Source organism: Lathamus discolor, chromosome 20 (assembly GCF_037157495.1).
Source record: "Lathamus discolor isolate bLatDis1 chromosome 20, bLatDis1.hap1, whole genome shotgun sequence".
NCBI classification, from domain to species: domain Eukaryota; kingdom Metazoa; phylum Chordata; class Aves; order Psittaciformes; family Psittacidae; genus Lathamus; species Lathamus discolor.
The window spans coordinates 4,866,490-4,892,006 of record NC_088903.1 but is presented as its reverse complement, the minus strand read 5'-3'; the positions used below and the strand labels follow the sequence as shown (position 1 = coordinate 4,892,006).

Sequence of the window (25,517 nt, the reverse complement as noted above, 5' to 3'; positions counted from 1 at the left end):
GTCCTCACCCAACCTGTTGCTGTACCAGGGATTGCCCCTCCCCATGAGGAAAGAATTGGTTGAAGGTAGCGACCACTACCCCCTATGTAACCCCCCATTTCTAAAAGCCAGAAGTGGAAGAAGAGTAACTGAGTAGTGTATCATTTATTTGAGTTCGGTTACAATACACAGACAAGTAGGACAGTAAAGTTATCACTGAGCTTAGTTGGGATCTGCAGCTCCCATGAGTGACAGTCTGTCTACCAGCACTTTTGCAGTACAGGAGAAGTTGTTTGCATAAATACAGACACCGGCACACAGGGAGGTTCACAGTTTTAACAGCGGTATGTTACAACTTTACACTTTAAATTACTACACCCGAGGTTGAATAACATTGATTACACATCAGCAGTGGTCCCACGAGGCAGGATACAAAGAGACTGAAGATGAGAACACAGTAAACGGTTGAAGAACAGCCAAGAACAAAAAGAGGCCAACGGCACGGCTGATGGGAATGGTGGGAACCTTCCCCTCCATCAGGAACAGTTACAGCTGGGTACCACACTAATAGATCTGCCTATGAGCAAACTCCCCCCTACATCCCTTAAAGTCTTCTCTGGAGATTAATGAAACAGGAAGAAAAGGGTGAGAGACAGTATTAAATACAGCAGGTAACAGATGGCATAACACAACTTTTGGTTTTTATTAGAGTAAGGTTCTAGTTAGAAAACAGTTGCTTCGCACAGCTGGACCAGGCAGCTCAATGTCTATGTACCAACGGCCTTTAAGCCAGCAAAGTCCCATTTATGGCTGACCTCTGTGCAGGCTGCTGTGGTCTTCAAGCGCCATTCTGAGGCAATAGTACAGGCTCTCACATGGTCATATGCTCGGGTAGAACATAGGATATGTCATCCCATGGGTGACGGTACAGACCCTGCTTCAATCGCTTCTGATCCAGGTAGTGTCCTAAACCAGAAGCAGTTTGGGTTATAACAGTGCTGTTGCTCCTCCTTGTCTTATTTTGCCTGGAAACAGCTTTGGTTCCTGGCTTCCTACAAGGAGCACTGGGCATCCCTCACTAGGATGGAAGGGGTGGGAACGTGGCAAACTTACCAATGAATCCCATACTCCTGCCTAGTACAAAGATGCCATTAAGAGCTCCTATATCAATATATTCATCTGCTTCTTCCCTGCAAAAGAGAAGAAATTAAATAGTTCCTCACAATGATCTAGTTAAGGAATCAATCTTAGCAAGGCTATGAGTCTCCTCTAGAGGCAGTAGTAACACTGAGCTCATGTGGAAGCTTCCTTCCCAAGTCCAGGCTGTTCCCTTCACAATGTCCCAAAACCCTGGCCCCACATGAGCTGCCAGGACAGCTCCCATAATTTTTAAAGGGCCGTGATCCAAGAGAAACAGCCCCCACCACACTTACCTTGTGAAAGAGCCACAATTCCTGAGTACATCAACAAAGGCAACTCCAATAAAGCCATCTACATTCAGAATAAGGTTTGGTTTCTGTAGGAAATGAGAACACAGCCCAACAAAGATGTTAACAGTGGTGGACGAGGTTCACCAGGCAACTTCCATCCTCAAGGGCAATTTGGGGGTTGTGGACACACAAGACTAGTGATAGACGAGGCCATACTTAATGCGAGCAATGGAAAACCAGCCCCAAACAATGGGCCTGTGTTTGGTTCAAACCACAGGGATGATCTGGCCCAGCCCATCACACGTGCTACTCCTGCCTCAGCTTTAAAGGCAGCCCTTCCAGTGTGGACAACACCAGGAATGGGTCTGATTTAATTCAGTGTTTTCCTGCTGTCCCAACAAATGCCTTCAGCCTTACCAAGCTGTAGTTGTACTTGGCCTCAAGTCTACCATAGAACAGTAACCATTTGAGGCACTGCAATTCAAATGCAGTGTTTCCTGGAGGAAGAATGCGCAGGGAGTAAAGCAGTAGCACATTTCACCTTGGAAGTTGTGATCTTCTCTACTTCAAGCGCGTAGTCCAGCAGCGGGGTGGCCGGGAAGTGCTGCTTCACGTAGTCTTTGAGAATCTGAACTCTCATATCTGGGTTATTTATCTGCAGGTTAAACACACATGACAGTCACGTCGCCTCTCACACAGGTACTTGCCATAAGCTTTGCTATTTGTAGGTTGAAGAGAATTTGGTCAATAGATGCCTCAAAAGTTGCTGATTTTCTTTCCTCTGTTTCTTCTCTCCCCCACCCTTCCACTAAAAACCCCTCCAGCTTGTAAGGATGCACATCTCTTACTGATTTGACTCTGTGTCCAATGCCCATGATCAGTTTCCCTTCTTTCTTCATCTTATTCACAAACTCCATAGGGATAATGCCACTGTCGAAGGCTTTGCTGAACATTTTAGCTGCAGCATCCAGTGCTCCACCAAACCGGTCACCCTGGGTGCAACACACAAAGGGAATTACAGCAAAGGACTTCCTAGTTAAGGAACAAAACAAGCACAAGCTTATCTTCCCCATCTGCCCTGCCTATCACTGTGGCACGCACAACATTCCCATTAGGCAGGCAGCTGAGATAAAGCATCTGTTTATAACTCAAGTGCCAATATGCAGCCAACACATCTCCACTAGAGACAAGTGTGGGGGAAACGCAAGCTCCAGTTTTGCTTCACATTTTTACTTGTCAGTCTTGGAAGAGACTCAGCAACCACACAGGGACCACGCTGGAAACAGTTTGGCCTCTGCAGAACATTTCTAGACTCAAGTGACAGACATCAAAATAGCCTGCTTACTAGAAAAATGGGCTAGAAGTCAATAGAAACTCTAAAGTGTATGTGAATAGACACTGCCTGTCCACGGCTCTGCACTAATCTTAAATTAATAGTAATAAAACCTAAGTGGAATAGCAAGTAATGATGCTCATGGGCATTAGGCACTTACGATAGTAAGAAGGCCTGAAGTGAGACTTGAGACAAGATCTTTTCCAGCTCTTGCACAGACAATGGTGTTGTGAGCTCCAGACACAGCAGGGCCATGGTCTGCTGTTACCATCAGGCACATCTCAATGAACTGGCAGGCATACCTGGGTAACCTGAGCAAGAGAGAGACTGGGGTCATTTACTGTGAAGAAAACCAAGTAACAAGACACTTGGTGTTACTGGACAGTGGCTTTTGGTTTACGTGTATGCTTGAAAGAAACAGAGGAGAGGAAAGGAGCTGCAGGGTCTCACCACCCATCAACCTTGAGATGCTGATGTGGTGACAGCAGAGGGAACAGAGATGGCATTTCTAGTGATCCTAGATCCACAAAGGAATCCTTGAGTTACAGTTTTTGCTTAAAAGTCTAATAATAACCAAGAAAAACTTGAAGCCAAAGGATCCGAGAGCTTTCCCACAAGCTGCCTCACCTCCTCTGAAACCAGAGCAGGCCAAGCACCCCTCCAATGCCCATCTCTTCTTTGAAGACCTCAGTGATGGGCATGCCAGCGTAGATCAGTTCCTGGCCTCTCTCGTCACAGATGCTTGTCATGAAGGAAGCTGGCTTGCGAATCAGACCCAGCTCCTGGAATTGCAGCATAAAGATGGGATTTTAAACAAGCCCCGTTAGGAGCAAGGGGCAGGAGGAGGCAGAGTGCTCAAACAACAATGCCTCAAGCTTGTCCTCACAGCAGCTTCCACAGCCCAGAACCAGTGTAGCCACTGAGTTCCCAAATAACACTATGAAGTGTGAGAGATAACCCCAAGGCAGCACCATTAGTGCCACAAGCATCCAGAATCACAGCAAACAGCCTGTTGGTTTCTAAGGAACCAAAAAGCAGGTAAAGCAACACAGCTCACCCTTGCCCAGGAGTAGTCCATTGGCACAGTTGGAGGAGGCACTTCCTCAGCTGGTTCAATCACTCTTTTGGCCACAAGATCCTGGTAGACAGACCTAGGGAGAGAATCCTGGTATTCAGTTCCTTTTTAAGATATAAAAGTGAAGTGGTCTTAGTCTGGACCTTAAAACCCCATAATGGATAGAAGCTGCTTTCCTTGAGCAGGAATATATTTCTGTATCAGGCTCGAATCAGTGCCCCAGCAGTTTCTGTCCCCTGCTGAAGGTGTCCTGTCATGTCACTTACTGAATGACCTCTCCCAGCTCATCGAAACTCCGGGGAACAAAGACTCCAGCTTCTTTTAAGGCCTGATTCTTTGCCACAGCAGTTTCGGAAGCCTGGTTGGCACAAGCTCCTGCGTGGCCAAACTGCACCTACAAACAAGAGAGGAGACAGCAGTGAGGAATGCACTTGTTCACCTGCAGAGAGTAAGACAGAATCAAGAACTGACTGGGAAATAGTGACAGCGCAATTCCAGTGACTGCACACCTGCCCTCCTGGGCTAACAGAACTCTTGGTCACACTACAGTCAGCACTGCAATATGCAAGGTGCTTTCTGATCTGGAATCACTCCAGGATGTCCACTGAGGTTCTGCCTCTGAATTCCCCACTCCCCAGAGCTGCTTGCCTCGCATCATTCCCATTGCACTCCAGAAGCAGGTGGCTGTTAGAATCTGTTGCATTCCCTGGGGTCTCTGGGCTCCCTTTAGAAGCAGACCCCAGCAGAACAGAAAGCTTTCATCATTTATATTTATTAACTTCTGTTAACATTTGCATGCTCCTGGCAATTCTGGGAAGTTTAAGCCTAGTGAGAAGTTGGTGTATTTTCTTCTTGTCATGGATATAGACTTATTTTATGCTTTTGCCCCCCTGTTTGCACATACCTCTGAAGAAAACATGGTGGCACAAGTACCGATACACCAGCACACCACGGGCTTGGTGATGCGACCTTCTTTAATACCCCTGCAGATCTTGTACTCTTCTGTGCCTCCGATCTGCAGAAAGAGAGCTGAGCTGGTTCAAAACTGCATCATTACAGCAACCAGCTCCAAGATTCACATGGAAACACTAATTCAATTCTTTTTCCTCTCCTGTTTCATTGAATAACAACTGAAGTCTCAAAACTAAGCCTCTCTATCGGATTGGATTGGTAGAGGAACCTGCGCATGTCTGTGGAATACATTCAATTTCTTTGAACTAAAGCAGCATGAAACAAGAATTGGGCTATTCAAGAACAGCCTGAAGAGCTGCCCCTGACCTGTAGCTGTTATTTAGCATCCTGGCAGTCAGGTGAGCTGCTCCCACAACAGAACACAGGGGTGCTGCTCAGGTAAGAGTGAACTGGTCTCACTCACCTCTCCAAGTACTACGATCATTTTCACTCCTGGAGTATCTTGGTAACGCAAGACATGATCCATGAAAGTTGAACCAGGATATCTGTGCAGAACACGGGGGGAAATGGCAGAACTTGAATTTGTTTCATGAGCTTGTCTGAAAGAGCTAAAATCAACACCAACCCACCCTTCCTCCTCCAAACCACTAAGTTCTTCTGTTGACTGACTTAACAAACCCTGCCTTTGTTGAAGCCAGAGTCCTACCTGTCTCCTCCAATGGCCACCCCTTCATAGACCCCATCAGTGGTTCGGGAAATTATGTTGTTGAGCTCATTGGACATCCCTCCTGACCGTGAAACATAAGCCACGCTGCCGGGGCGGTACAGTTTGGATGCCAAGATATTATCCAGCATGCCTCCTGTGTTGCCTATTTTAAAGCAACCTGGTTTGATGCCACCAACCTGCAAGAAAATGAGAGATGGAAAAAGCCTTTTGAGCCCTCCTCAAAGAGTTTACACAAACCATGGAAGACATTAATGTGATCTTCAAATGAGAAACTAACATGCACTTGATGTGACTGAAGCCAAAATGGGTTGTAGGAGATACTTAATGCTTCAGAGCAAGATGATCTGAAGGTTAAGACAGATAAAGAAGGGGAGAAAAAGGCCCCCAGTACTTACAGTTGCAGGCCCAATGATGGTGACTCCTTTTTTATCAGCTGTCTTGATCAGTTTGCGTGTCAGGGCCTCTGGAATGCCCTCAGCAATGATGGCAATGGTGCGGATCTGCAGCAAGGTAAAGAAACCCACTGGTACCCCCAAGTACTGCAGGACACAGAAAGCAAAGAGCTGCTTGCAGGGCAAGACCAGCTTCTGCCTCTTGTCTGATTGCACCCTTGATTGGGAAGGCCCAGTGCATGGATCCAGTCTGCTGAGATCACACTATTCAGAGAGCTCTTTTCTGCCCCTTACGCAGCAGAGCAGCACTATGTCTTAACCAACCCAGAGTAATTACTCCCGACCATGAGGCGCCAAGTTCCTCTTACACAAATTGCCAGTCCAGCATTAGAATTTGCTCTGCAACTCCATTGGAAATCCTTCTTGGAGCCTGTAAGGAGCTGGAATCGAGGTAATTATCTGCCAACTTGGACACCCAAGACAATTTGCTAATGCTATAATGGTTTAAGAAATGCTGGTACCCTGCTGACAAGAGCTGCCTTCTTTTCTTGGGCTTCTCTTAGACCCCTCGCTCACCTGGGGGTAATTCATGGTTTCAACAGTGCTGTCATAAGCAGAGCGCAGAGATGCAAAGTTGATGAGAACATCGACCTCCGGGTGCTTCCTCATGGCATCCGACATGTTCTTGTACACTGGGATCAGGATTTCCTTGTGGCCCCAATAGAACTTCTGCCTGTGGTCACCACTGTGGAGGAGAAAGCAGAAAAGCCCTGACTTTAAGGCTACTGGAAGGACAAGAGGATACAGTGCATGCAGACAAAGAGGTTTACCAACCCCAGCTCTCAGATACCAAGACTGACTGCAAGACACTCACTAGCAAGTGAGGGCATATGGGAAGGGACAATACTAACAGCAGAAGGATCTTCAGAGTATAGAACAGAGCAGCATATGGAAGGAGACGGGCTAATGGGGACAGAGGCATCCAGCAAGATGAATAAGCTCTCCCACAGTGAGGTTACCAGAGCCTCAAGTTTACTCCAAGCTGGAAGACAGAATGAGGCACAGAAAGAGTAATGAATGAGATGCATGCAAAGCTGCATTACTGGGCTGGAACAAATACCACGCTGGGGGAAGAGGAAACCAGTATCTGGGGTGTAGAACCAGGACAGCAAATCAAGGGCCAGTCAGCTCTCCAGCTCTGCTACAGTGAGACTTTGCCCACCCTGCCCCTCAGACGCCAAAGGCTGCACCTAGGAAAGCTTCACTGTAGGTCTTGTCTTTTATAAGGTGGGTGCTCACTGAAGTCTGCTCTGTTCAGTCACTCAGGAGTGTAGGTATTGGCTGTATTCCCACACTGGTACATTTGTAACAGAACATTCCAGGTTTTGCCAGCCTGGCTTCCTCCAAAAAGTCAGGCGGAACCAGTAATTATAGGTAGCCTTAAGCTTTTAATCCCTATTGCTTTTTCTCTGCTGAATAACCATAACCCCGCAAGGGGTTGTGCTCAGCTCTAGCCGTGGCTGTGCCTGCTCTTGGTTTTAGTACCCTGGGGTTGGCACTAGCTGAGAAGTTATTGCAGAGCGGCAATCATCATCAGAGCTGCTTCACTGTCAAGAGGCAGAATCCTCTGCGGGACAGCGGCTGATTAGACACGAGCTCTCCTGCGTGTCTGTGAACACCACAGCAAGGAGACATCTCCTCCCTCTGCCTGGGCTCCCAGCAGAGCCCAGCCACTCCTTTCCTTCTCACTGCTTGCTGTTTGTCAGGGACCCCCTCTGTGCACACAGTGCTCTGGGGGCTCCTCCTGACTGCAGTTTCAAACACCCAAAAGCCTCTCTCAGCCCACTGAGCTGTGAGGATAAGGCAAAAGAGGGTGAATAGCACAAGAGAACTCTATGCCTCTGAAGGAGCCACATGCTTCCTGCCTGCTAAGGAACTTCTGCCACTGTAGGGACGAGTGTGAGCTCAGGCTCCTAAAGAAAGCCCAGCTCATCACGCCTGCCTTGCTTGCTGAGTAAAGGAACAGAATCTGGGGACCCTGTGAAGGAACAGAAAGTGGGACTTAATTTGTGTAGCTGGCATTAAGCTGTTTCAGCAGAGCAGCCTGAGATCAATGGGTGAGGGAAACGGGAAGCAGTCTGCAAAGCCAACCTGATGGTGGGAGGGAGCAGGGGAGAAGGTGTTAAAGCAGAGATGCAGGCTAGGGCAGAGCTACGCCAAAGAACTGCAGAGACTCGGAAAGGGGGAACCGAACAGAAGGGTTTGAGGGAAGCAGAGAAACAGTGGAGCGAACACAGGGTACTTACGTGAATGGATAAACCATGGCAGCGACTGAAGGCTCATCCCGGGAGCAAATATAATCAAAGTCCAGCATCCCTTGCACAGCCCGTGTCTGCATCCCCCAGATGATGGCTTTGGTGTGGCGGCTGAATAGGGTTGTAGCTTTCCCTGCTCAGAGAGAGGGGGAAAAACCACACACGTTCAAAGTGTCCATCCGTGCAAGACAAAGCTCCAGCTTCACCAGGTGCCTGCTGAAAGATGGGGCTACTCCCCTCCCTCCTCCTGAACTGCAGATGTGGTAGCCCCAGCGTCCAAACTAAGGCAGAAACTGCAGATGAAGCAGCATCCCCCTTGCCAGGATTCCAAATGCAATGGCCAGGTTCTGGGTTTCAGGGAATGGGCAAATCCTTTATCATGAGTTAAATAATCAGTGATTTATTGCTTGGGGTATGGCCTACAGGAGGTTTGCCTCCCATGTTTGTCAGGGCACCACAGTAGGATGACAGGAAATAGAGAGAAAAGCAGTGAATGGACGGGACAGAGAAAGCAAAGGAGCTCTCAGGACTCAGCTTTTGGTTTCTGGGTGTTTTTTGATGATCAAACACAAACCTGACAGCTCCAAGGGTTCATAAATGGAAACCCAAATGTGCCCAAAACGTGGCTTCAGGGCACAGTCACAGAAAGGCAACAGCTCAGTCAGCGAGGATGGACTGTTTGCTTATGGCCACCCCTTGTCACCACAAAACGGTGAGTTCCTCCCTTTGACTCCAGGAGGGTTCGTACTAAACCCCTTAGGAACTCGGAGCTGATCCTGCTGCTGTAGCCGGCTCAGTCTGCAGCTGATTTCTTCTTGGCTTTGACCCAAAGGTAAACAGCATTAGGGATTAAACAGGATCCTGTTCCTTGGGCTTTAACAAGAGACCAGTCACTGCTCTCCACTGCTACACACGGGAGGCACTGCCACAGCACTTGGTATTAGAAGACTGAAAGACTCCTGTGAGGAGGTGAGAAGTGAATTCAAAGCAACAGGGAAACACAGGTCCAGAAAGGCCATGCTCCTTGAGACCACACAAGGAATGACTCTGAGCAATCCCCTTCTACTGCTCCTCCTTGTAGGATAGGGGAGATAGCTTAAAATTCCACCTTGATCCCAATCCAGCAGTTAATTTCCATCCAGCACAGAGCTCAAGAGAGTGCTTCAAGTCCCCAGGACTTCAGTGCTTTGCTGAAGTGATAAGGCAACAAGAACATTTAGTTCTGTGCCCTTCAAGGCTCAGCAGCACAGCACCTGCACTGTTCTATTCCACTTTGAAACACAACCCCAGTTACTAGGCCTGGTAAGCGATTCCTTCTCCTTGAAAGCAAAGGGGACAGAGGTTTTCACAATATGCCTGGATTTGACTGGGGAGGAGAAGGGAAGACAAAACAGTTTATTTCAGCCTGTTCCTGTCTCCTCCAGAAACAAGTCTGCACCAAGGAATATGTTGAGGAAAGAGATAAAAAGCTCATGTGGTGGTAACTGAATGTGCTGGGCAGAAGGGAAGGAGCAGACAACACTGCAAACTACTGCAGAGGACAAACAGCAACAGAACCAGGAACTAAAGCCAGCTGCCAGCAAGGCCAGGCACACTGAGCCCATCACAGGGGTCCTACCTGAACCATGGCTCCAAGCTGGGACTGAGTCTGTTAAAGAGAGAATCACCCATGCAGCCACACGACAGAGCTGGCTCCTGCCAGGCCAGCAGCAGGGCTGCGGGGGTCCTGCAGCACCCCAGCCTTTGGGATCTGCTTGTGTTAAAGCCAAGCAGACTGGAGCCCTCTCCACTGCCTCCTGAATAACAGCGCATCCAATGTGCATTTTGTCATCTAGAGAATCTTTGCTCATCCCAGCACAACCACTGCAACTCTGTGCGCTGGAGCTCCATGAGGCTCACATTTCCAGTGTTGGAGGCATTCCCCAAGCCAAATTGTGTGCCCAGTGATCAGGAGGAGCAGAAGTGAGTTTTGTGATGTGTTTCACCACAATTAGATGTGGATCTTGGTGGCATCCTGTCGTAGTGATGTAAATGGGACCAGTATCACCTCATGTTCAGATGAGGAGGACCAGGACGTTATCCCATTCTGTCCCTGCCCCATTCTGCTGTTGTTTTATCCCCATACAACATGCTCTTACTCAATAAAGCTTCCAAGTGCAAACAAAAAGCTGCTAAAGCTCTTGCATAGCTCCATGTTAGAGAACCTTCCTACAGACTTCAGTAAAAAAAACCCCAAACAAGCCCAAAACCTGAAAAATAAGGACAAATCCCCCCAAGAAAACCACACAACACAGCACACAGCAACCTCTGACCCTGAATGTCACCACTGAACTGACTGGAGAGTGTTTATCCAAGAAGCTGCAGCATGTACCAAAAAGGACTTTGTTAATACCTCCACCATTCCAGCAGCACCCCATGGGAGCACCCCCATGTATTTAATTCGGAAGCAGGCCTCAGTTGAGCAACCACAGCACAGACAGTTACATAAAGGGACATGGGGAAGTGGGAGGTCTCAGACTGTGCTGTTCCCTTCAAAGGAACATTCAGGATCAAGGCAACTCTGACTCACCTTGTGTATGAGCTAATGGCACAGCAAGTGACAACGCTCTAAAGCACTTAACTAAATCCAGCATAAAGACAGACAGGTACCACAGCATCAGTCTAGTCCACATTCTGTCTCTAGGAGAGGAGAACTGCTCACAATCATTTCCAGTGCTGGACTTACCAAGAGGCGCTGCTGGTTTTGCCTTCTTAGCTGGAGCAATGTCATCTGGTCTGGACTCCGAGAAGGAAGCTGTTCTGCTTGTTGCTGGAGTCTGAAAGATTCAGAAGCCACATAAGGGACAGGGTGCCAGCTAAGACCTGCAGCATGCAGAAGATGGCCACTTTGGCTGTGGAGCATGCAGGAAATGGCCACTTTGGCTATGCCAGTCTACAAAGCAAGTTACTTGAGATAGGACCATTTCGGTGCAGTGAGGGAAACCTCCTCAATGACCAAATCCTCAGCAGATGCAGCAGTCACGTTGCTGCTTTTGAGGGCTCACATTTCCTGTAGGAGGGAGGTGGACACTGGGAGGACCCCTCCTGATAAACCATGCAGGCAGAGGCACTTTAGCTCTCCTAGAGCTTAGTGCAAATACAACGGTGGCCAAGATCCATCTCCAAGCTGCTCAGCCTTTGGGAAGCTGCCTTCAGGAGCGTTCCTTTCACAGAGGGAAGGGACTCACCGAGGGGCTGCCGCTGGCGTTGAGGAGGAAGTTGGCAGTGTGGGCTGCAGCAGGAGGCTGGTTGGGGATCGGCCGGTGGCCAAGGGCCATGCCCACAATTGCAGTCATGTGAGTCTCCGTGCCAAAGACATGGATGGGGATCCCAGTGGTCTTCCCTGCATACAAGAACAGTCAGCTTTGGTGGGGGGGAAAGGAACAACAGGAGCTTCTGGCAAAATAAAGCATTTAAGTGTGAAAAGGCTCAGCAGGAAGCAGGAAACAAGATGCAAGAATGAAACTTGGGAAGCAGCTGATCCTTACCAACTTCTCCCATCACACGTAATCCTTCCTGGTAGTTCGGGCCTCCTCTTCGCACAAAGATCCTCACCTCATGCTCTTTCAGAGGACCCTGGTAATCCTTAATGGCTCTCACGATGCCCTAAGAGAAACACACGGGAGGGGTGAATGGGGCAGGCAATGCTGACCCTGGCCCATCAGCTCAGGACCTCCCGGAAGAGACGTGCCACCAGCCTCAGCACAGAGCTCAGGGGCCATCACTGGGATGTGCTGACACATCCCCATAGTCACTCACTTTAAAGGTGGCTGCCACGTTGGTGAAGTTGGCGATGCTGCCGCCAATGATCAGGATTTTTCCTGAGGGAAGAAACACGCATCTATAAAAGTGGTTTAGGAACATCGGGTGCTCTCTGTCCTGAGCCGCTTTGTGATCCTGCAGTGAAACACTGCTGCAGTTTACACTGGCCAATAGTTCACAGTGAGTTGGCTTTAAACAGAGCCTGGAAGGTAAGAGCTTTGTACCAAGCAAGAACTTTCCTGACAGGACTCTTTTGAGGCACATTTTGCTCTTTGCTACAGTGAAAATTACAAGTCCTGCCTCAGAAACCCAGCGCTATTCACTCAGAAGCCAGCACTACATTAAAAGCTGTGCCAGGGAGGCCCAAGCATAGGAACAGCCCAGATATGGTCAGATTTTCCCAGCTTGGGAATTGCAGCAGCTCTCTTACCTTCAGGGTGCTTCTCTCGAGTCATGAGGGAGAGAATAGTCTTGGCGTAGTCATAGGTCTGTTGCTCACTGGGGGCTCCGGAGTATTCCCCATAGTTGGCCAGTTCATTCACACCCCCCAGGTCACAAATGGTGTCACTGTGACAGAAGTTATTTAAAGAGATATAATTAGAGGCACTATAAAGGGCTTAATAGAACACTGCATATTCCTGGGAAAGTGGGATCATGCTGTCTGCTGAAGACAAAGCTGCTCTTGGTGCCAGTCATGATTAATCTCATTAATTCCTAGATATGATGGGAACTCTGTGACTACCACAGCAGTGATAGTACCATAACCAGCTTCCAGCTTCTGCCTTCCCAAGACAAGAAGCAGTTTCTATCTCAGGCTCCCCGAATTAAACTCCCTAAGGGACACGTGCTGGTAAGAAATGTGCACAGCATCTTCATTGCAAAGAGATCCCAAGCAGTGATGGCATTGAGAAGGATCACTTGAGCAGAGGCTCCCTTCCAGAGGCTGCACCAGTTTCTTGCAGCAGTGTAAATCCCCCCTCCAGCCTCTGGAAACCTCATTCTGTTACCTGTAAACCACTGAGGCACCACCACCAGCCACCATGGTCCAGATCCTGCCTTTGGGGTTGAGAATAGTGAGTTTCAAGCTGGCTCCACTCTTCGCATCCAGGTCAGCAATGTAGGCTTCCTGCAAGCAGAGCAGCACAGTTTAAACTCCCTTCCCTGCATCCTCCTTTCCCAAACCAGAGGGTTTCCAGAGCCGAGCCCATTTGGATATGCAGAGGCCCCCCCCTCTCCTGTCAGCTACAGCTGAGGGGAGAGCAGAACCACAAACACCATTGCTGTAAGGGACAGTGAGCCAGGGTCATCTCTTGGGGGCCACGACTGGTTTGTGTCCGGTGTTCTCCCAGATAGAACAAGAAATTAGGCTGGATGTAGAGAGCTTGCACTGTTCTCTGTGACAAACTCAAAGGGGATCAACCTGAGCAGAAACTCCAAGGTTTCTCAATTCCACATCACAGTCATAGAATCAAATGCCCCTGAACTGACGAGTCTTGTTCTGACCTTGTCTGCAGACTGAGGCCAGAGGAAGGTTAAACCTCAACGCACTCATGGCTACACACTGTCTGTGCTGCAGCCAAAAAATGTCATCACCGAGTGCACGGCAATCTAGCTCAAGAGTGTCCCTGTATCACAGTGGGTTTGCCTCTTGAGAAGCACTTCATTGGGAGTTCATTACAGCCCTCAGCAGAGACAGTGCCATAACAACCTTCACAGTGATTTGCAGAGGGATGATTCAGAGACAAACACTGAACTAATCCTTTTAAGAGCAAATTGAGTTAAGAGTTGGCATCCAGCAAGCTACATGGAGAGAAAGAGCTAAATGGATTTCCTGGCCACATTACAAAACCCTTCCCCAAGTGAAGCATAATTATAATTAACAAAATTAAAAAGCCAGGACAGAAATCCTTTTGGAGACAGCAGAAGTCACTCGGGATGAGTAACAGAGCATTTAAGGAGAGAGCTCCACTTCCAACAGTTGTGGTAGCCCACAGTAAAGGGGTATGGGCCAGAGCGGGCTGGTACTTGCCTCAGGATAAGCTTCTCTGCCAAAGGGAGGGGGGAACTCCACGTCCCCCCATTTCACTTTGCAGATGTAGTCAGCAGTCGCATCGATCTTCGCGGCCAAGTCGAGGATGTAGACACCATCACCGGTCACTACTGCGTTTGAGGACACACACCACTGTGGGCTCGGTTTGCACAGAGAGGTTTACCCCTAAAACCCAACACCCTACAGAGAGCACTACAAAAGGCAAGTGGCCTCTGTTCCCCTTCTTACAGCACTCAGTTTGCTGTATGCACCAGACCCAGCAAGTTCCCTTCAGCATTAAGCAGTGCCTGTGGTCACAGACCAGGCCCTGGTTCAGGTTCTGTTCTGATCCAACCCAGCAATTTTCATGTACTTCAGATTTAACATCCCTTTCAAAGGAATTTTTCATTTCCACCAGGAATTTAGATAAGAGAACACCTATAAGCAGTGCTTGGTTTGATTTATTCAGCCCGAGATACATCCCAGCCACTTTTGTACTTCTTTTGCATATGCCACTTGGAACTGTTGCAAACTACACAAGGATAAAGTACCCATTTCAGTGGTTTAGAACAGAAAGTCCTGCTCCCCAAAATGTCTGTTACCTAATGGATTGATCTCAAGGTATGTGAAATATAGATCTTCATAAAGGTTGAACAGGCCACAGATGAAGCTAGCCAAGATGCTGTAAAAAAAATTTAACACAAGCTCATTAAAGCAGCCAAATACAAAGCGCAGCCTGCTCTGCCTCATTTATATGAGCGGCAATCTGCAAATCTACTCCCTATCAATCTCTTTGGTTCCCATTCATCTTCTCTGGAAGAAGCCCAGGTGATGACTCAAGGAGAAGAGGACCTCAATGACTCATCTTAATTACACTCCACCAAACTCTGCTGAGAGCACAGTGCTCGACTGCCAGAGATACTTGGTCCAGACAGAAATGCATCACTGTCCCACTGGCACGTACACGTCTTGGTCAGAACTAAGCTTCCTTAGCTGGGAACAGGACAAGGCAGCAGTCAGCTACATTAGTGATAGGCTTCTTGAGCCTCTCAGAGCTGAACAATGCCTTCCGTTACTATGTTGTGTCTGGAGAAATCATGACTTATATTAAGATAACTAACAGATAAGGGCTAAAGCATCTCATTAAAGGAGATGCAGAAGACTTTGACATCTACAGATAAGCTTGCAGTAAGCAGAGGAATAGCAAGAGAATTCCTTCTTAAACCAGGCCAGAGCAAGAGAGGGTACATTTCGGAATTAGCAATCAGAACCACATCTTATCACCATTTCTACTAAATAAAAACCTCTTCTATGCTGGAAGGATCAGGATTCAATACGAGCCTCCAGCACCGCAGAGGTCAGGCACTTAGAAGTGCTCCTGCCAAGTGAAGGCTCCAAGCACTGTGAACACTCATTTTGAGTTTTACAAGCAGCTCGGATCAGGTCAAAGAACCTGGATTTAGGATGCATGGCATATACTTGAGAGCAGCAGGGAGGGCAGGAGAACAAGCTTTAGGGTGAAGCAGAACAAAGGGATGCTGCACTGAAATAAAGGAGAGGAGCTTCTTGCTGGCCATGCCTGGGACTGGGCATCTTGTACTTACTCCTTTTTATTGGCTGGTGCGTGCTGCAGGAGATATTTCTTGACATCTGATTCATTGAGCTTTTCATCCACCGCCACAAGCAACTTCTGAGCTTTGGCATCAACATCTCCCACATCCACACCCCCTTCATGGTGGAAGAGCACGTAGTCTCCTTCACGGGCAGCGTATATGCACACATAGAACTCTTCCTCCTGCACCACGGACCCAGCAACAAGCATTAGCAAGTCACACCCAGAGAAGACCTCAAAGAAGAGGATTTTGTGTTGGTGTTGGGGAAGGGGCAGCTGGGCACAGCACTGGAGCAGCCCAGACAACCCCCCAGGCTCATCCCTAGGGAGAGCAGCAGGGCCCAGAGCGCTTCATCCTGGTGAGATGTGCCAAGGACAATACGTTCCATTCCTGGAGACAACTGCTCCTGGCTGACACATGCCAAGTGCAGCCCAGGTATCTGTAACCTCCTCCCAGCCAACGTGATTGTGTGCTCTGACAGCACGCAAACACCATCAGCTCACAGCACACTCCCAAGCTCCTGCTTTCTCCGCTGTATCATCCATCTAAGCTCCATTAAAGAGATTGCCAAGCACTTTTTAACGTTTTCTTTGGTACACTGACCTGTTTGTGAGGCACAAAGGGCTCAATGAGGAAATTCTTGAGGATTCCCTTAGCATTAGCAATCTGCAGGCAGAAAACAAGACAGACACCAGTAAACCCTTGTCCAGTTTCCATAGTCATGTCAGCATAAGGCAAGCTTTGAGACTTAACCAGCACTGCTCTGAAATCACTTCCTCCCAGTCACTCTCCGTTGGGTTTCGCAGGGAGCTGGACTATTGGAATTATACTGGAATGGCTGCTCTTCACCTCCTGTCCCAGAGACAGCACCATGATAGAGCACTGCTCAGTGCAGCATCAACTGCAACGGCTGGAGCTGCTGCTTGGAGTTTTGGAAGATTCCAAAGTGAGGGAACTCCTGAGCTCCACAGGAAGCAGCAGGAGCAGTGGTGTCACTGAGCATGGAAGAGTAAGAGAGCTCCTTAAGCCCCTTCCCGCAGCTGGGATGGCAGGCGTTTCTTTACCATCACCATCGCATTGTCACTCCCAGGAGAAGAAATATTACAAGGCAGCACTGCATTAAAGTGAGCGCTTGAAGTAACTCTCAGTCATCAGCCAGAACCCACTGGCTGGCTGCAGTAAGAAGACAGCTTCAGGACAGATTTTACACTTGCCTTGTTAAATCTGCCTTGGGGATTCAAAGCAGGCAGCTCTGCCAGCTACTGCACACCACATCTGAGCTATCAGCTGCTGACTCCCAAGTGGAAGGGGCTTTCCAAATGGTACCAGTCCCACCACAGAGGCTCTGCACTGGGGATGGGAACAGGGAGCATTGAGCTGTGCTTCCTATCGAGGCCTGGCATTTACCAGCAGGGAGTTCACACGTGGGACAGCTTCTCCCTTGCTTTGGCATCAGCATAACATGGATTTTAAACCACCATAAGTAAGAGAAGAGCTGTGCACCAGCCTCTATCTCACAAGCAGGCAGAGAAGACAGAACAAGAGTCCTCCGGCTCTGTGGCTGAGGTGGCACTCACCGTGGTTTCCTGGCCCAGGCGCTGCTTGAGCCAAACCTTCACCTGATCCAGAGTGAGGTTAATCCCAACCAGTCCGAGCTTCCCACGTCTCTTGATGAGCTGATCTGGCTTCACCACCAAACGCTACAACAACATTGTGCAAGGGAGATGAAACCAAAGCAGCGTTAGAAAGTGCCTCTGCAGAGAGTGAAACCTCCTGGAATTCTGTACAGCAAACAGCCTTGAAGAACGCCTTTCATCTCCTCCTGGGAAGGGCTGCAAGCCCTTTCAGGAGCGATGCCGAGACCTTCCTGCAATTCACTCGTGCACTGGAGCGTGGCACATGGAATTGCTTAGCATAGGGCTGCCATCGGTCAGTCAAGGGCTGTGAAACATCGATGTTCTTCCAGCCAATGACTTAATGTAATTAACCACTGGTAAGAAGCCAGCTTGGACAACAAATAAAGAGAGCTTAGAGTATGTTTTTTTCTATAGGAAGTGCACGGCTGTGAAACACAAAGAGATAGAAAAGATCTTACATAGAAAGAGCAAAAGAGGAAGCTTTCCATGACATTTTGCTTGGATGCAGGAAGGCCGAGCAGAACCCTACCTGAACAGGAAAGCTAGTGGAGAAAGCACCCCAATTTCAGAAAGGGAGGCTTTGGGAACAGGGACTGGCATCCCCAGGGCCTCTGGCTTTGTCTGAGTTAGCCTCATTTGCCCTGTTATTAGCAGGGTTTTGTTGGCAGCTCCCTCTGCTCGTGTATTTCACAGGCCTTAAAGGAATGTGACAATCAGGCCCCCAGAAGGCGATAGAACCACCTTGGAGCAGGGCTTGTTTCTTCATCAGTGTTGCAAATGAACGTGTCAGAGCAGCAGCAGCGACCGGTCCTTCCGGAAAGATCCGGAGCTCAGGACCTGCCGCAGCACGATGGGAGCAGCTCGGGGTGGGGGCAGAGGTGCCAGTGCTGCAGGGCAGGTCCCATCCTCACCTCGCTCAGAAGCCAGGGGTGGTCCTGGGTGAGCCGGGCCCAGTCTGTGGCTGGGGTGACTCGGGCATACTTGAAACGGTTCTGGATGGCAGAGGACGTGCAGATGTACTTGTACAGGAACTCCTTCCCCGTCTGCTCAGAGATGGCTTTGGCCGACATGGCTGCCTAGTCTGAACTGGGGGAATAAAACACAGCCATCAGGAACAGAGCCCATGGAAAACTCCCAATCACGCAGCTCAATGCAAAACCAAAGCAAATACAGAGCTGGGGCTGTGTTTGCCCACCATAAATGAGGCTGTAAAACTCACCTGCTAAGCAAGAACTATTCCTGTTGCTTACAAACTCCACCCCATCTCACTGCTCCGAGCACTGGTTTGGTCCAGCCTTGCCCAGCTCCGAGCATCCTGAGTATGAACTAACTCATCTCAACCCACAGAGCACCCGGGGTTGCTGCTGTGGGATGCAGGTAACACACCTACAGCATCTAGATCAGTACCAGGGAGTGACATGGTAGCAGGAGAGGAAAACCCTCCCCCTCCCACTTGCTTTCCTATGGCATGCCGCATTTCCAGTCTGAGCTTGGCTGCAGGCAACCCAGCAACCCCCCACGTTGTCTTCTACAGGGAAAAGAAACCGGGGCCAGTATTAGCAAAACCGGAGCACTGGTTTGTCCATCACTCTTGTGTTTCAGAACCCACCTTTCCCGGAAGCAGGTTCACCCCCTACACAGCAAGATGCTCAAGACCCTTTCCTGGCAATGGCTTTTTCCTCTCTTAAGAGTTTTCTGCACTGACATCAGCAAGTTCTGATCTCAAGGCTGTAACTTTCCGACGGGCAGCAAGTCACGGGGGCCCAAGATGCATTTATATTTAGGAGCAGCAACCATTTATGTAAAGGAACCCTTCATCCCAGTGAACCTGTCTGCGTGTGTCAAGCATCAGACCCGCGTCAGCCAGAGGTCAACAGGCGGTTTGGGTTGGTGTGAGGGCTCAGGCTGCTGACAGAGGAGCTCGAGCAGCACTCGTGCTGCATTCTGAGTGCCTGGAGGTCAAATCACTGCTGCCCGAGCCCAGCACGGACACCAAACACACTTGGGGATGGTTTCTGCAGGCACCAACACAGCAAAGAGCAGCTCTGTTTGCACCTGAAGATGTGAAGTCTCTGAATGGCTCAGTAACAGACTGTAACTGCCCATTCCAGCACGAAACACATCCCAAATTGACACCCATAGAGGGGAAACGGTTCAAAAACCCCTCAGTTATTTGTTGTGCTACCTTCTGGGTAATAACCATTAGCAATCAACTAGGTTATTCATCCTGTAAGGAAGCACAGAACACACTAGGCAATAACCAGCTACCTTTATGAAAAAAGACCTTTTATTCCCCTTAAAGAGGTTTGGTTGGTCCCAATCCCACCCCAGAGACACACAACAGTTACTGAGCAGAAAGGAGGAGGCTGGCTGCTTTCTCTGGGTGCCTCTAGAATGGCAGAGGTTGGGTTAAGCGAGTGCTGCTACTGAAAGCTGTTCACCAGGCTCAGGAACCAGCAGTCAGATTTGGGGCTAACAACTTTCCAAAAGCAGCTCCAGTGGTAAAACAGAAAAGGAGAAGCTACAGAAAGGGTACAAGATGTTAAATCCCAGTGTTCCTGCTTCCAGGAAAGCATTGTTAGGTGAAACTCCAACATGATTGCGGCGCAGCTTCTAATTGAACCTATTTCAAAACATCAGGCAGCCTTTCTGAGGCACCCCATCTTTCTTCACAGCATCAAACCCCATCCCTGTCACCATTAACACTTGCACCTAATACTTAGTCCGTTAAACATAACCTCACTTTGTTTTCATCATCTTGGTGCCCAAGTCCCATAGGCTAAGGGGAGGGCTACGACAACCTAAAGGAGACCAAGCACGTGCTAAGGGTCCAGCCCTGCAAATCCAGCCTGGTTTGTGTTGGAAGAGACCCTAAAGCTCATCCAGCTCCAACCCCTGCCACGGGCAGGGACCCCTTCCACTGGAGCAGCTTGCTCCAAGCCCCTGTGTCCAACCTGGCCTTGAGCACTGCCAGGGATGGGGCAGCCACAGCTTCTCTGGGCACCCTCACAGGGAAGAGCTTCTTCCTGCCTCTCCCTCCCTTCTCCCTTTTACCCCCTTTTCCACCATAGCCTTGATGCTGTGTTAGCTCCACTGGCTCTCCAAGAGGCATTCCTAAAGATACGTGTCCAGAGATGCTGTGGGAATAGAGCTGTCTCAGAAAACCACTGAGTTACGGCAAGCCCTGGGGCTATGAGCAGCAGTAACTCCAGCAGCAATGCAGAGCTGCCACTGCAAGCTCCTCATTGCAAAAGATGGAGACTAAGACAAGGACTTATCTCATGGCAAGGATTTATACAGAGCTATGGGGGATCTACAGTCAGGGAAGGGGAAACACTGGGTACCACTGGATTAACCTCCAGCATTCAGGAGCTGGGAGGCTGATGCTGCAGCTCCTGAGGGAGGCTGCAGTTCTGGCTGCGAGCTAAGCACGGACATCAATGCTGGAGAAACACTGATGTCTTGTTGGTGTTAAACCACCACAGCTCTCCAAGACAGGAGGTGGTGCAAAGCACGCCCCAGGCTCAAGGGGAAGCCACCCACAGCAGGTAAGTGGTGGTGACACAGAGGGACCAGTGTCGCACGGGTGGCAGACACAGCTTCCTGTGCTTACGGAGCAACTGGGCACTTGCTCCATAAAGTCCTGTTGACAACTGCAGTTCTTTGCCCTGTGAAGGCCATGAAACTGGATGAGCACCAGTTGTGTTGTAATCTGGATTAAACCCCAAAGATCAGCAGAGTTGCTTTGGCTGCTGCACCTTTATTGGCAGGGAAACTATTCCAAAACAGCTTTTTCCTTAATTATCAGGCACTGTCTGTGCACAAGATAATCTTTTTGACAAGGTTGATGCCAGGCTCTGACCAAAGCCTACTGCTTCATTCGATGGTCAGTCAGGCACAGAAGACTTCCCAAAGCTGCACAAGTGCCTGGATGCTGGGCAGAGCCGTAAGAAAGCAAGCACGGAACAGAAAACCCAACCAGCCCTACCTGCAGGCATGCACAGACACATCCCCTGCCCACAGACACCGCTGCTGCCTCGCCTCCACAGCTGGGCACACACATCCCACACTAAATCACCTGTACTGTAGCGCTGAACACTTTCCATCCTGATTTCTGCTTTCAAGCAGTGCTACTTCCGAGAGCAAATCCTGCTCCCGGGTTACCTGCAGCTATTTGTGTTGCCTGCCAGGAAGCTGGAATACCCTTGGCTTTCAAAGCCCTTCAAATCCATCAGCTGCCTGATCTACAACAGGCTAAAGGCCAGTCCCAGAGGAAACGTGTCACATTTCACTGCAGCAGAATCAGATGGAGAAAGGAGAACGGCAAACCTATTCCTTAACCTGACAAAGAGCCAGGCTGAGTAGTTTTCATTCCTCCAGGGTGACACAGAGCTCCTGCACAACACTGCAGCTCTTCGGTCCACGCTCTGATTGAGACAACGGAGCTGATGCCGTGCCAATGCCCAAGCTGGAATCGGCTGCGACTGCAGGAAACCGGACCCAGGACATGGCTCATGTCTTACTAAAGCCAGCCCTACAAAATGAAGACATCAGTGGGAACAGGAGTGACGTACGTGGGATTGCTCAAAGCCGAGGGACACGGCGGCGCTCCCCACGGCACCGCTGCCAAGCTGCTGCTCGCAGGAGCATTGCTGGCCTTGGCCACCACCTTCTGCTGCTCCCCTCGTTTCTGGCCCGGTTTCATCACCTCTTTTGTTGCAATAGCACTACTGGGGTAAAGAGAGAAAACCCAGAGGATGATTACAGCAAATAACAAGATCCTTGTGTCAGCAACAGCAGCAGGAGCGAGGCTGTTCCACCCGTGGTGCACCAGAAGGGCTCCTGAGCATTAGGGAGTCATTAATCAGCCCCCTCGCTCAGTTTTTCCACTGCTCCAAACCTGATTTTCCCAGGGAATAAACAGCACAAAACAATTGCTTGGGTCTGCTGAGTCGTGGAGCTAAAAGATCAGCAGGAAAACATAAAACCCTATCTGGCATCAGCAATCCCCAGCTATGTGCTGGTGCAGGTCCCTCATCAGCCAGGGAGACAGGAGCAGAGCAGCTCCATCACCTCCTGCAGGCTCCAGGAAGCAGCATCCCTGCAGCTTCCCAGGGATGAGGATGCTCATGTGTCCTGGGTAATCTGAAGTTCAGTCATGCCCAGCACCCGCAATGCCAACCAACACTGCTGAAAGCAACAGATGCACCTCTGAAGGAAAACAGAGGGGATGTGGAGGAAAACCAAGCTCCTTCCTCTGTACCAAGTATGAGCTCCAGGGTAACGTTCTCTTCTACTGCTGCTCTCCAGCCTTTAAAGCATTTCCTACAGTATGCGCCATGAAGTTGTCAGTTAAAACGCAACTCTTGAGCAGAGGGAAATGTGCTTCAGACACAAGAAGCGAAGGAGAAGAGCAGGATAAGAGCTCTCCTGAACAGGCGTCATGCACCCAGCATCAGTTTAAGGAGTGATCACTGACCTCCATGAATGATTTGTGCTCATTTACCGAGGCTCCAAACCAGCTTCCCTGTAGCACATCAGAGACCATCATCCATACCCAGGGATTCAAGAAGCATTTCAGCCTTCACTAACAAGTCCAGAGCATGAGAACTGGATTGGATCACATCTCTGAGGGCTCAGAATCCCAGTCAGACATGTGCAAAACTAAAACTATGCTTGGGGAAAGCATCTCGAGTGTATTGGCAAACAAAAGACAGCTCAATGGTGGCAAGCCAGACAAGGATTAAAGAGCTGGATGCTGTGCTGGCTGTGACACAACCGATACACGTGCCCCAAGACTCTAGCAATGAGCTGAAGGGAAAGCCCAGAGGCAGCATCCCTGACACCACAACCACGTAAAGCCTCCTCGGCTCCCAGAGATCAGGCGATGCAGCACCACTTAGCACAACCCAGCCTGCCCTGCAAGGGGACGCAAGACAGACATTGCTTTGGTTTATGCTTCTGTAAGCCCTTTTAGGACTCAGAGGTAGCCTGAGCATCACTGGGTTGTGCTCACACTCAGATCCAGCTCAGTACCAGCCCCAGCCACGCATGAGCGATGCTTTTGCTGGGATAAAAGGACTCCCTCTCCAGTAAAGGCTTCATGCCCTCTCCCCTAAGAGCTCTGTCAACAACCCCCCACCGCACAGCAACCACCCCTCGCATCCCAGGTTATTTATTAACACAGTTCCAGATCAGCCGGTACGGTCAGCCCACAGCAGCGTGAAAGTTACGTCAGCTTCCACCTGGCAAACACGCACGGGTTTGTCAGAGGGCTCTGCAGAAGAGGCCCAGCAAACACCACGGGTCAAGATACCTGGATGCTGGGCATTAGGAAACACCTGGCACCGCTGCAGAGTGATGCAAGCGGGTGAGCTGAGGCAGTGGGTGCTGAGCACCCGGCGCTGGAGGAGGCTCCCTGCAGACACAGGACCTCCGAGAGCAGAACAGCAGCCATGGAAGGAGCAGGCTGTGAGCAGGGGTGAGCCTGGCTAAAAGAGAGCAGCCAAGGGGTGTCAAACACCCACATAAGCGGCCAGCACCAGGCACAGGGAATCCTGCCTTTGGAGCCCACCTTGTTCTGCAGCTTTAGGGAAGGCCCTTGATGGGTTTAATCCTAATAACAATAAGCCCTGTGCTGTGTGGCTGGGCAGGATTCCCAACCAGGCTCCCCTTGGCATCGGGTCCCACCTCGGGCAGAGCAGTGGTGCTGCCGGAGCACGGCAAGCACAGCTCCACGCGTGCAAATGAAACCTGGAATACAGAAAACCCCACAGGGCTGGAATAACAGCATGGGGCAGCAGAACTGATAACACCGAGCTCCAAACCCAGGTCGGGAAACGAACCAAACCAATGTACAGAACACATTCAGGACGCACTTCAGCTGCCAGCCTGCAGGCGAGAAACAGAGAGAGGAGAAGCCCGCAGGAAAGGAAGGGGATCCCAAAGCAGCGGGAGACAGCAGGGAGCAAGCACGGCAATGGGGAAGCAGCGCCGGGGAACCGGAGGGACACGGGACCCCCCCGCGCCGGCCCCGGGGCTGCCGCCGAGGCGCCGGGGAAGAGGCCCCGCTGCGCGAAGGGAACCGAGGCGCAGAGCACGGGCCCGGCCCCTCCGCACGGGTCCCCCCGTAAGCACCCGCGCTGCGCCCACCGGAAAGGGGCCGGGACCTCCCCGGGCCCCGCCGCCGCCTCCCCGCCCGCTGATGAGGAAACCGCGGCCTCCGGCGGCGGCCCCGGGGCGCTCCGCGAACCCCCCCTGAGCCGCACCACGCAGGCCGCGGCCCGGCTCCCGACCACGGCCCAGAGAGAGCGCCCGGTGCCGGTGCCGGTGCCGCTGCCCCGGGCTGCGGCGAGGAGCGCGCAGGCGCGGCCCGAGCCCCCCCGCCGAGGCCCCGCACTCACCGGGCTCCGCTCGCCCCGCGCCGCCGCCGCCGCTGCCGCCGCCTTTTGTTCGCTGCGGCGCGGCGGAGCCGCCCCGGCCCATCGGCCTACGGGCGCCGCCGCCTCCCATTGGCTGCCGCCGCCGTCACATGTGCCTTGCCTGAGCGGCAGCCTCGCACCCATTGGCTGCCGATGGTGGGGCGCGGCCGCGCGGCCTTGTGGGAGTCGTAGTTCCGCCCCCTCTCGCCACGCCCCCAGCGCCGTGAACGGGACAGCGCCGATGACGTCACGCGCGGGCGCGCGTGCCCGCGCCTGCCCCCCCCCCCCCCCCCCCCCCCCCGGGACAGGGACCGCGCACGGGAGCGGCGGCGTCCCCGAGGCCCCAAGCGGGACGCGGCCGCCCCGGCCCCGTTCTCCGCCGGGCCTCTCCCTGCGGGCATCGGACCGCCCATCCCGTGCTCACCGCCACAGCCTCCGGGTAAAGCAGCGCCGGCAGCGCCAAGGGGAGGCACCGGGGCAGCCTCTGAGGGGAGCGGGTGGCCTCGCTGCAGAGGGCAGGGCCGGCGGTGCTGGTGTTAGAACCATGGAACGGTTCGGGCTGGAAAGGACCTCAAGATCATCCGGTTCCAACCCCTGCCATGGGCAGGGACACCTCACACTGAACCATCCCACACAAGGCTTCATCCAGCCTGGCCTTGAACACTGCCAGGGATGGAGCACTCACAGCCTCCCTGGGCAACCCATCCCAGTGCCTCAGCACCCTCACAGGAAAGAATTTCCTCCTTAGATCCAATCTAAATGTTGTCACCCGGGGCAGCCACCACGCAGGACACAGACGAGGATGCTCCCACCCATCTCAGGGAGAGCATCTCACCCTCGGCGGCCCCGCTGG

At 51.1% G+C, this 25,517-nt stretch overlaps 1 protein-coding gene across 2 annotated transcripts; it reads right to left on the bottom strand.

Moving 5' to 3' along the window:
• Positions 1-125: 125 nt before the first annotated feature.
• On the bottom strand, positions 126-24,753 carry ACLY (ATP citrate lyase). 2 transcript variants are annotated; one of them, XM_065699012.1, is made up of 28 exons: positions 24,647-24,753; positions 18,155-18,329; positions 17,184-17,306; positions 16,210-16,272; positions 15,598-15,788; positions 14,596-14,675; positions 13,990-14,124; positions 12,972-13,086; positions 12,395-12,531; positions 11,962-12,023; positions 11,691-11,808; positions 11,391-11,545; positions 10,889-10,979; positions 8,155-8,296; positions 6,425-6,593; positions 5,852-5,956; positions 5,436-5,632; positions 5,193-5,274; positions 4,722-4,832; positions 4,084-4,211; positions 3,800-3,893; positions 3,370-3,524; positions 2,903-3,053; positions 2,258-2,401; positions 1,951-2,064; positions 1,413-1,495; positions 1,093-1,169; positions 126-945 (listed from the first exon to the last, which is right to left on the bottom strand). In XM_065699012.1, exons 2-28 carry the CDS (start codon positions 18,311-18,313, stop codon positions 851-853), a joined length of 3,276 nt encoding a protein of 1,091 aa, XP_065555084.1. In that variant the 5' UTR covers positions 18,314-18,329; positions 24,647-24,753; the 3' UTR covers positions 126-850. The 2 variants fall into 2 exon arrangements, with proteins under 2 accessions (XP_065555084.1, XP_065555085.1); XM_065699013.1 differs by having other exon boundaries at positions 18,155-18,324; positions 24,647-24,724.
• Between the last annotated feature and the right edge of the window lie 764 nt (positions 24,754-25,517).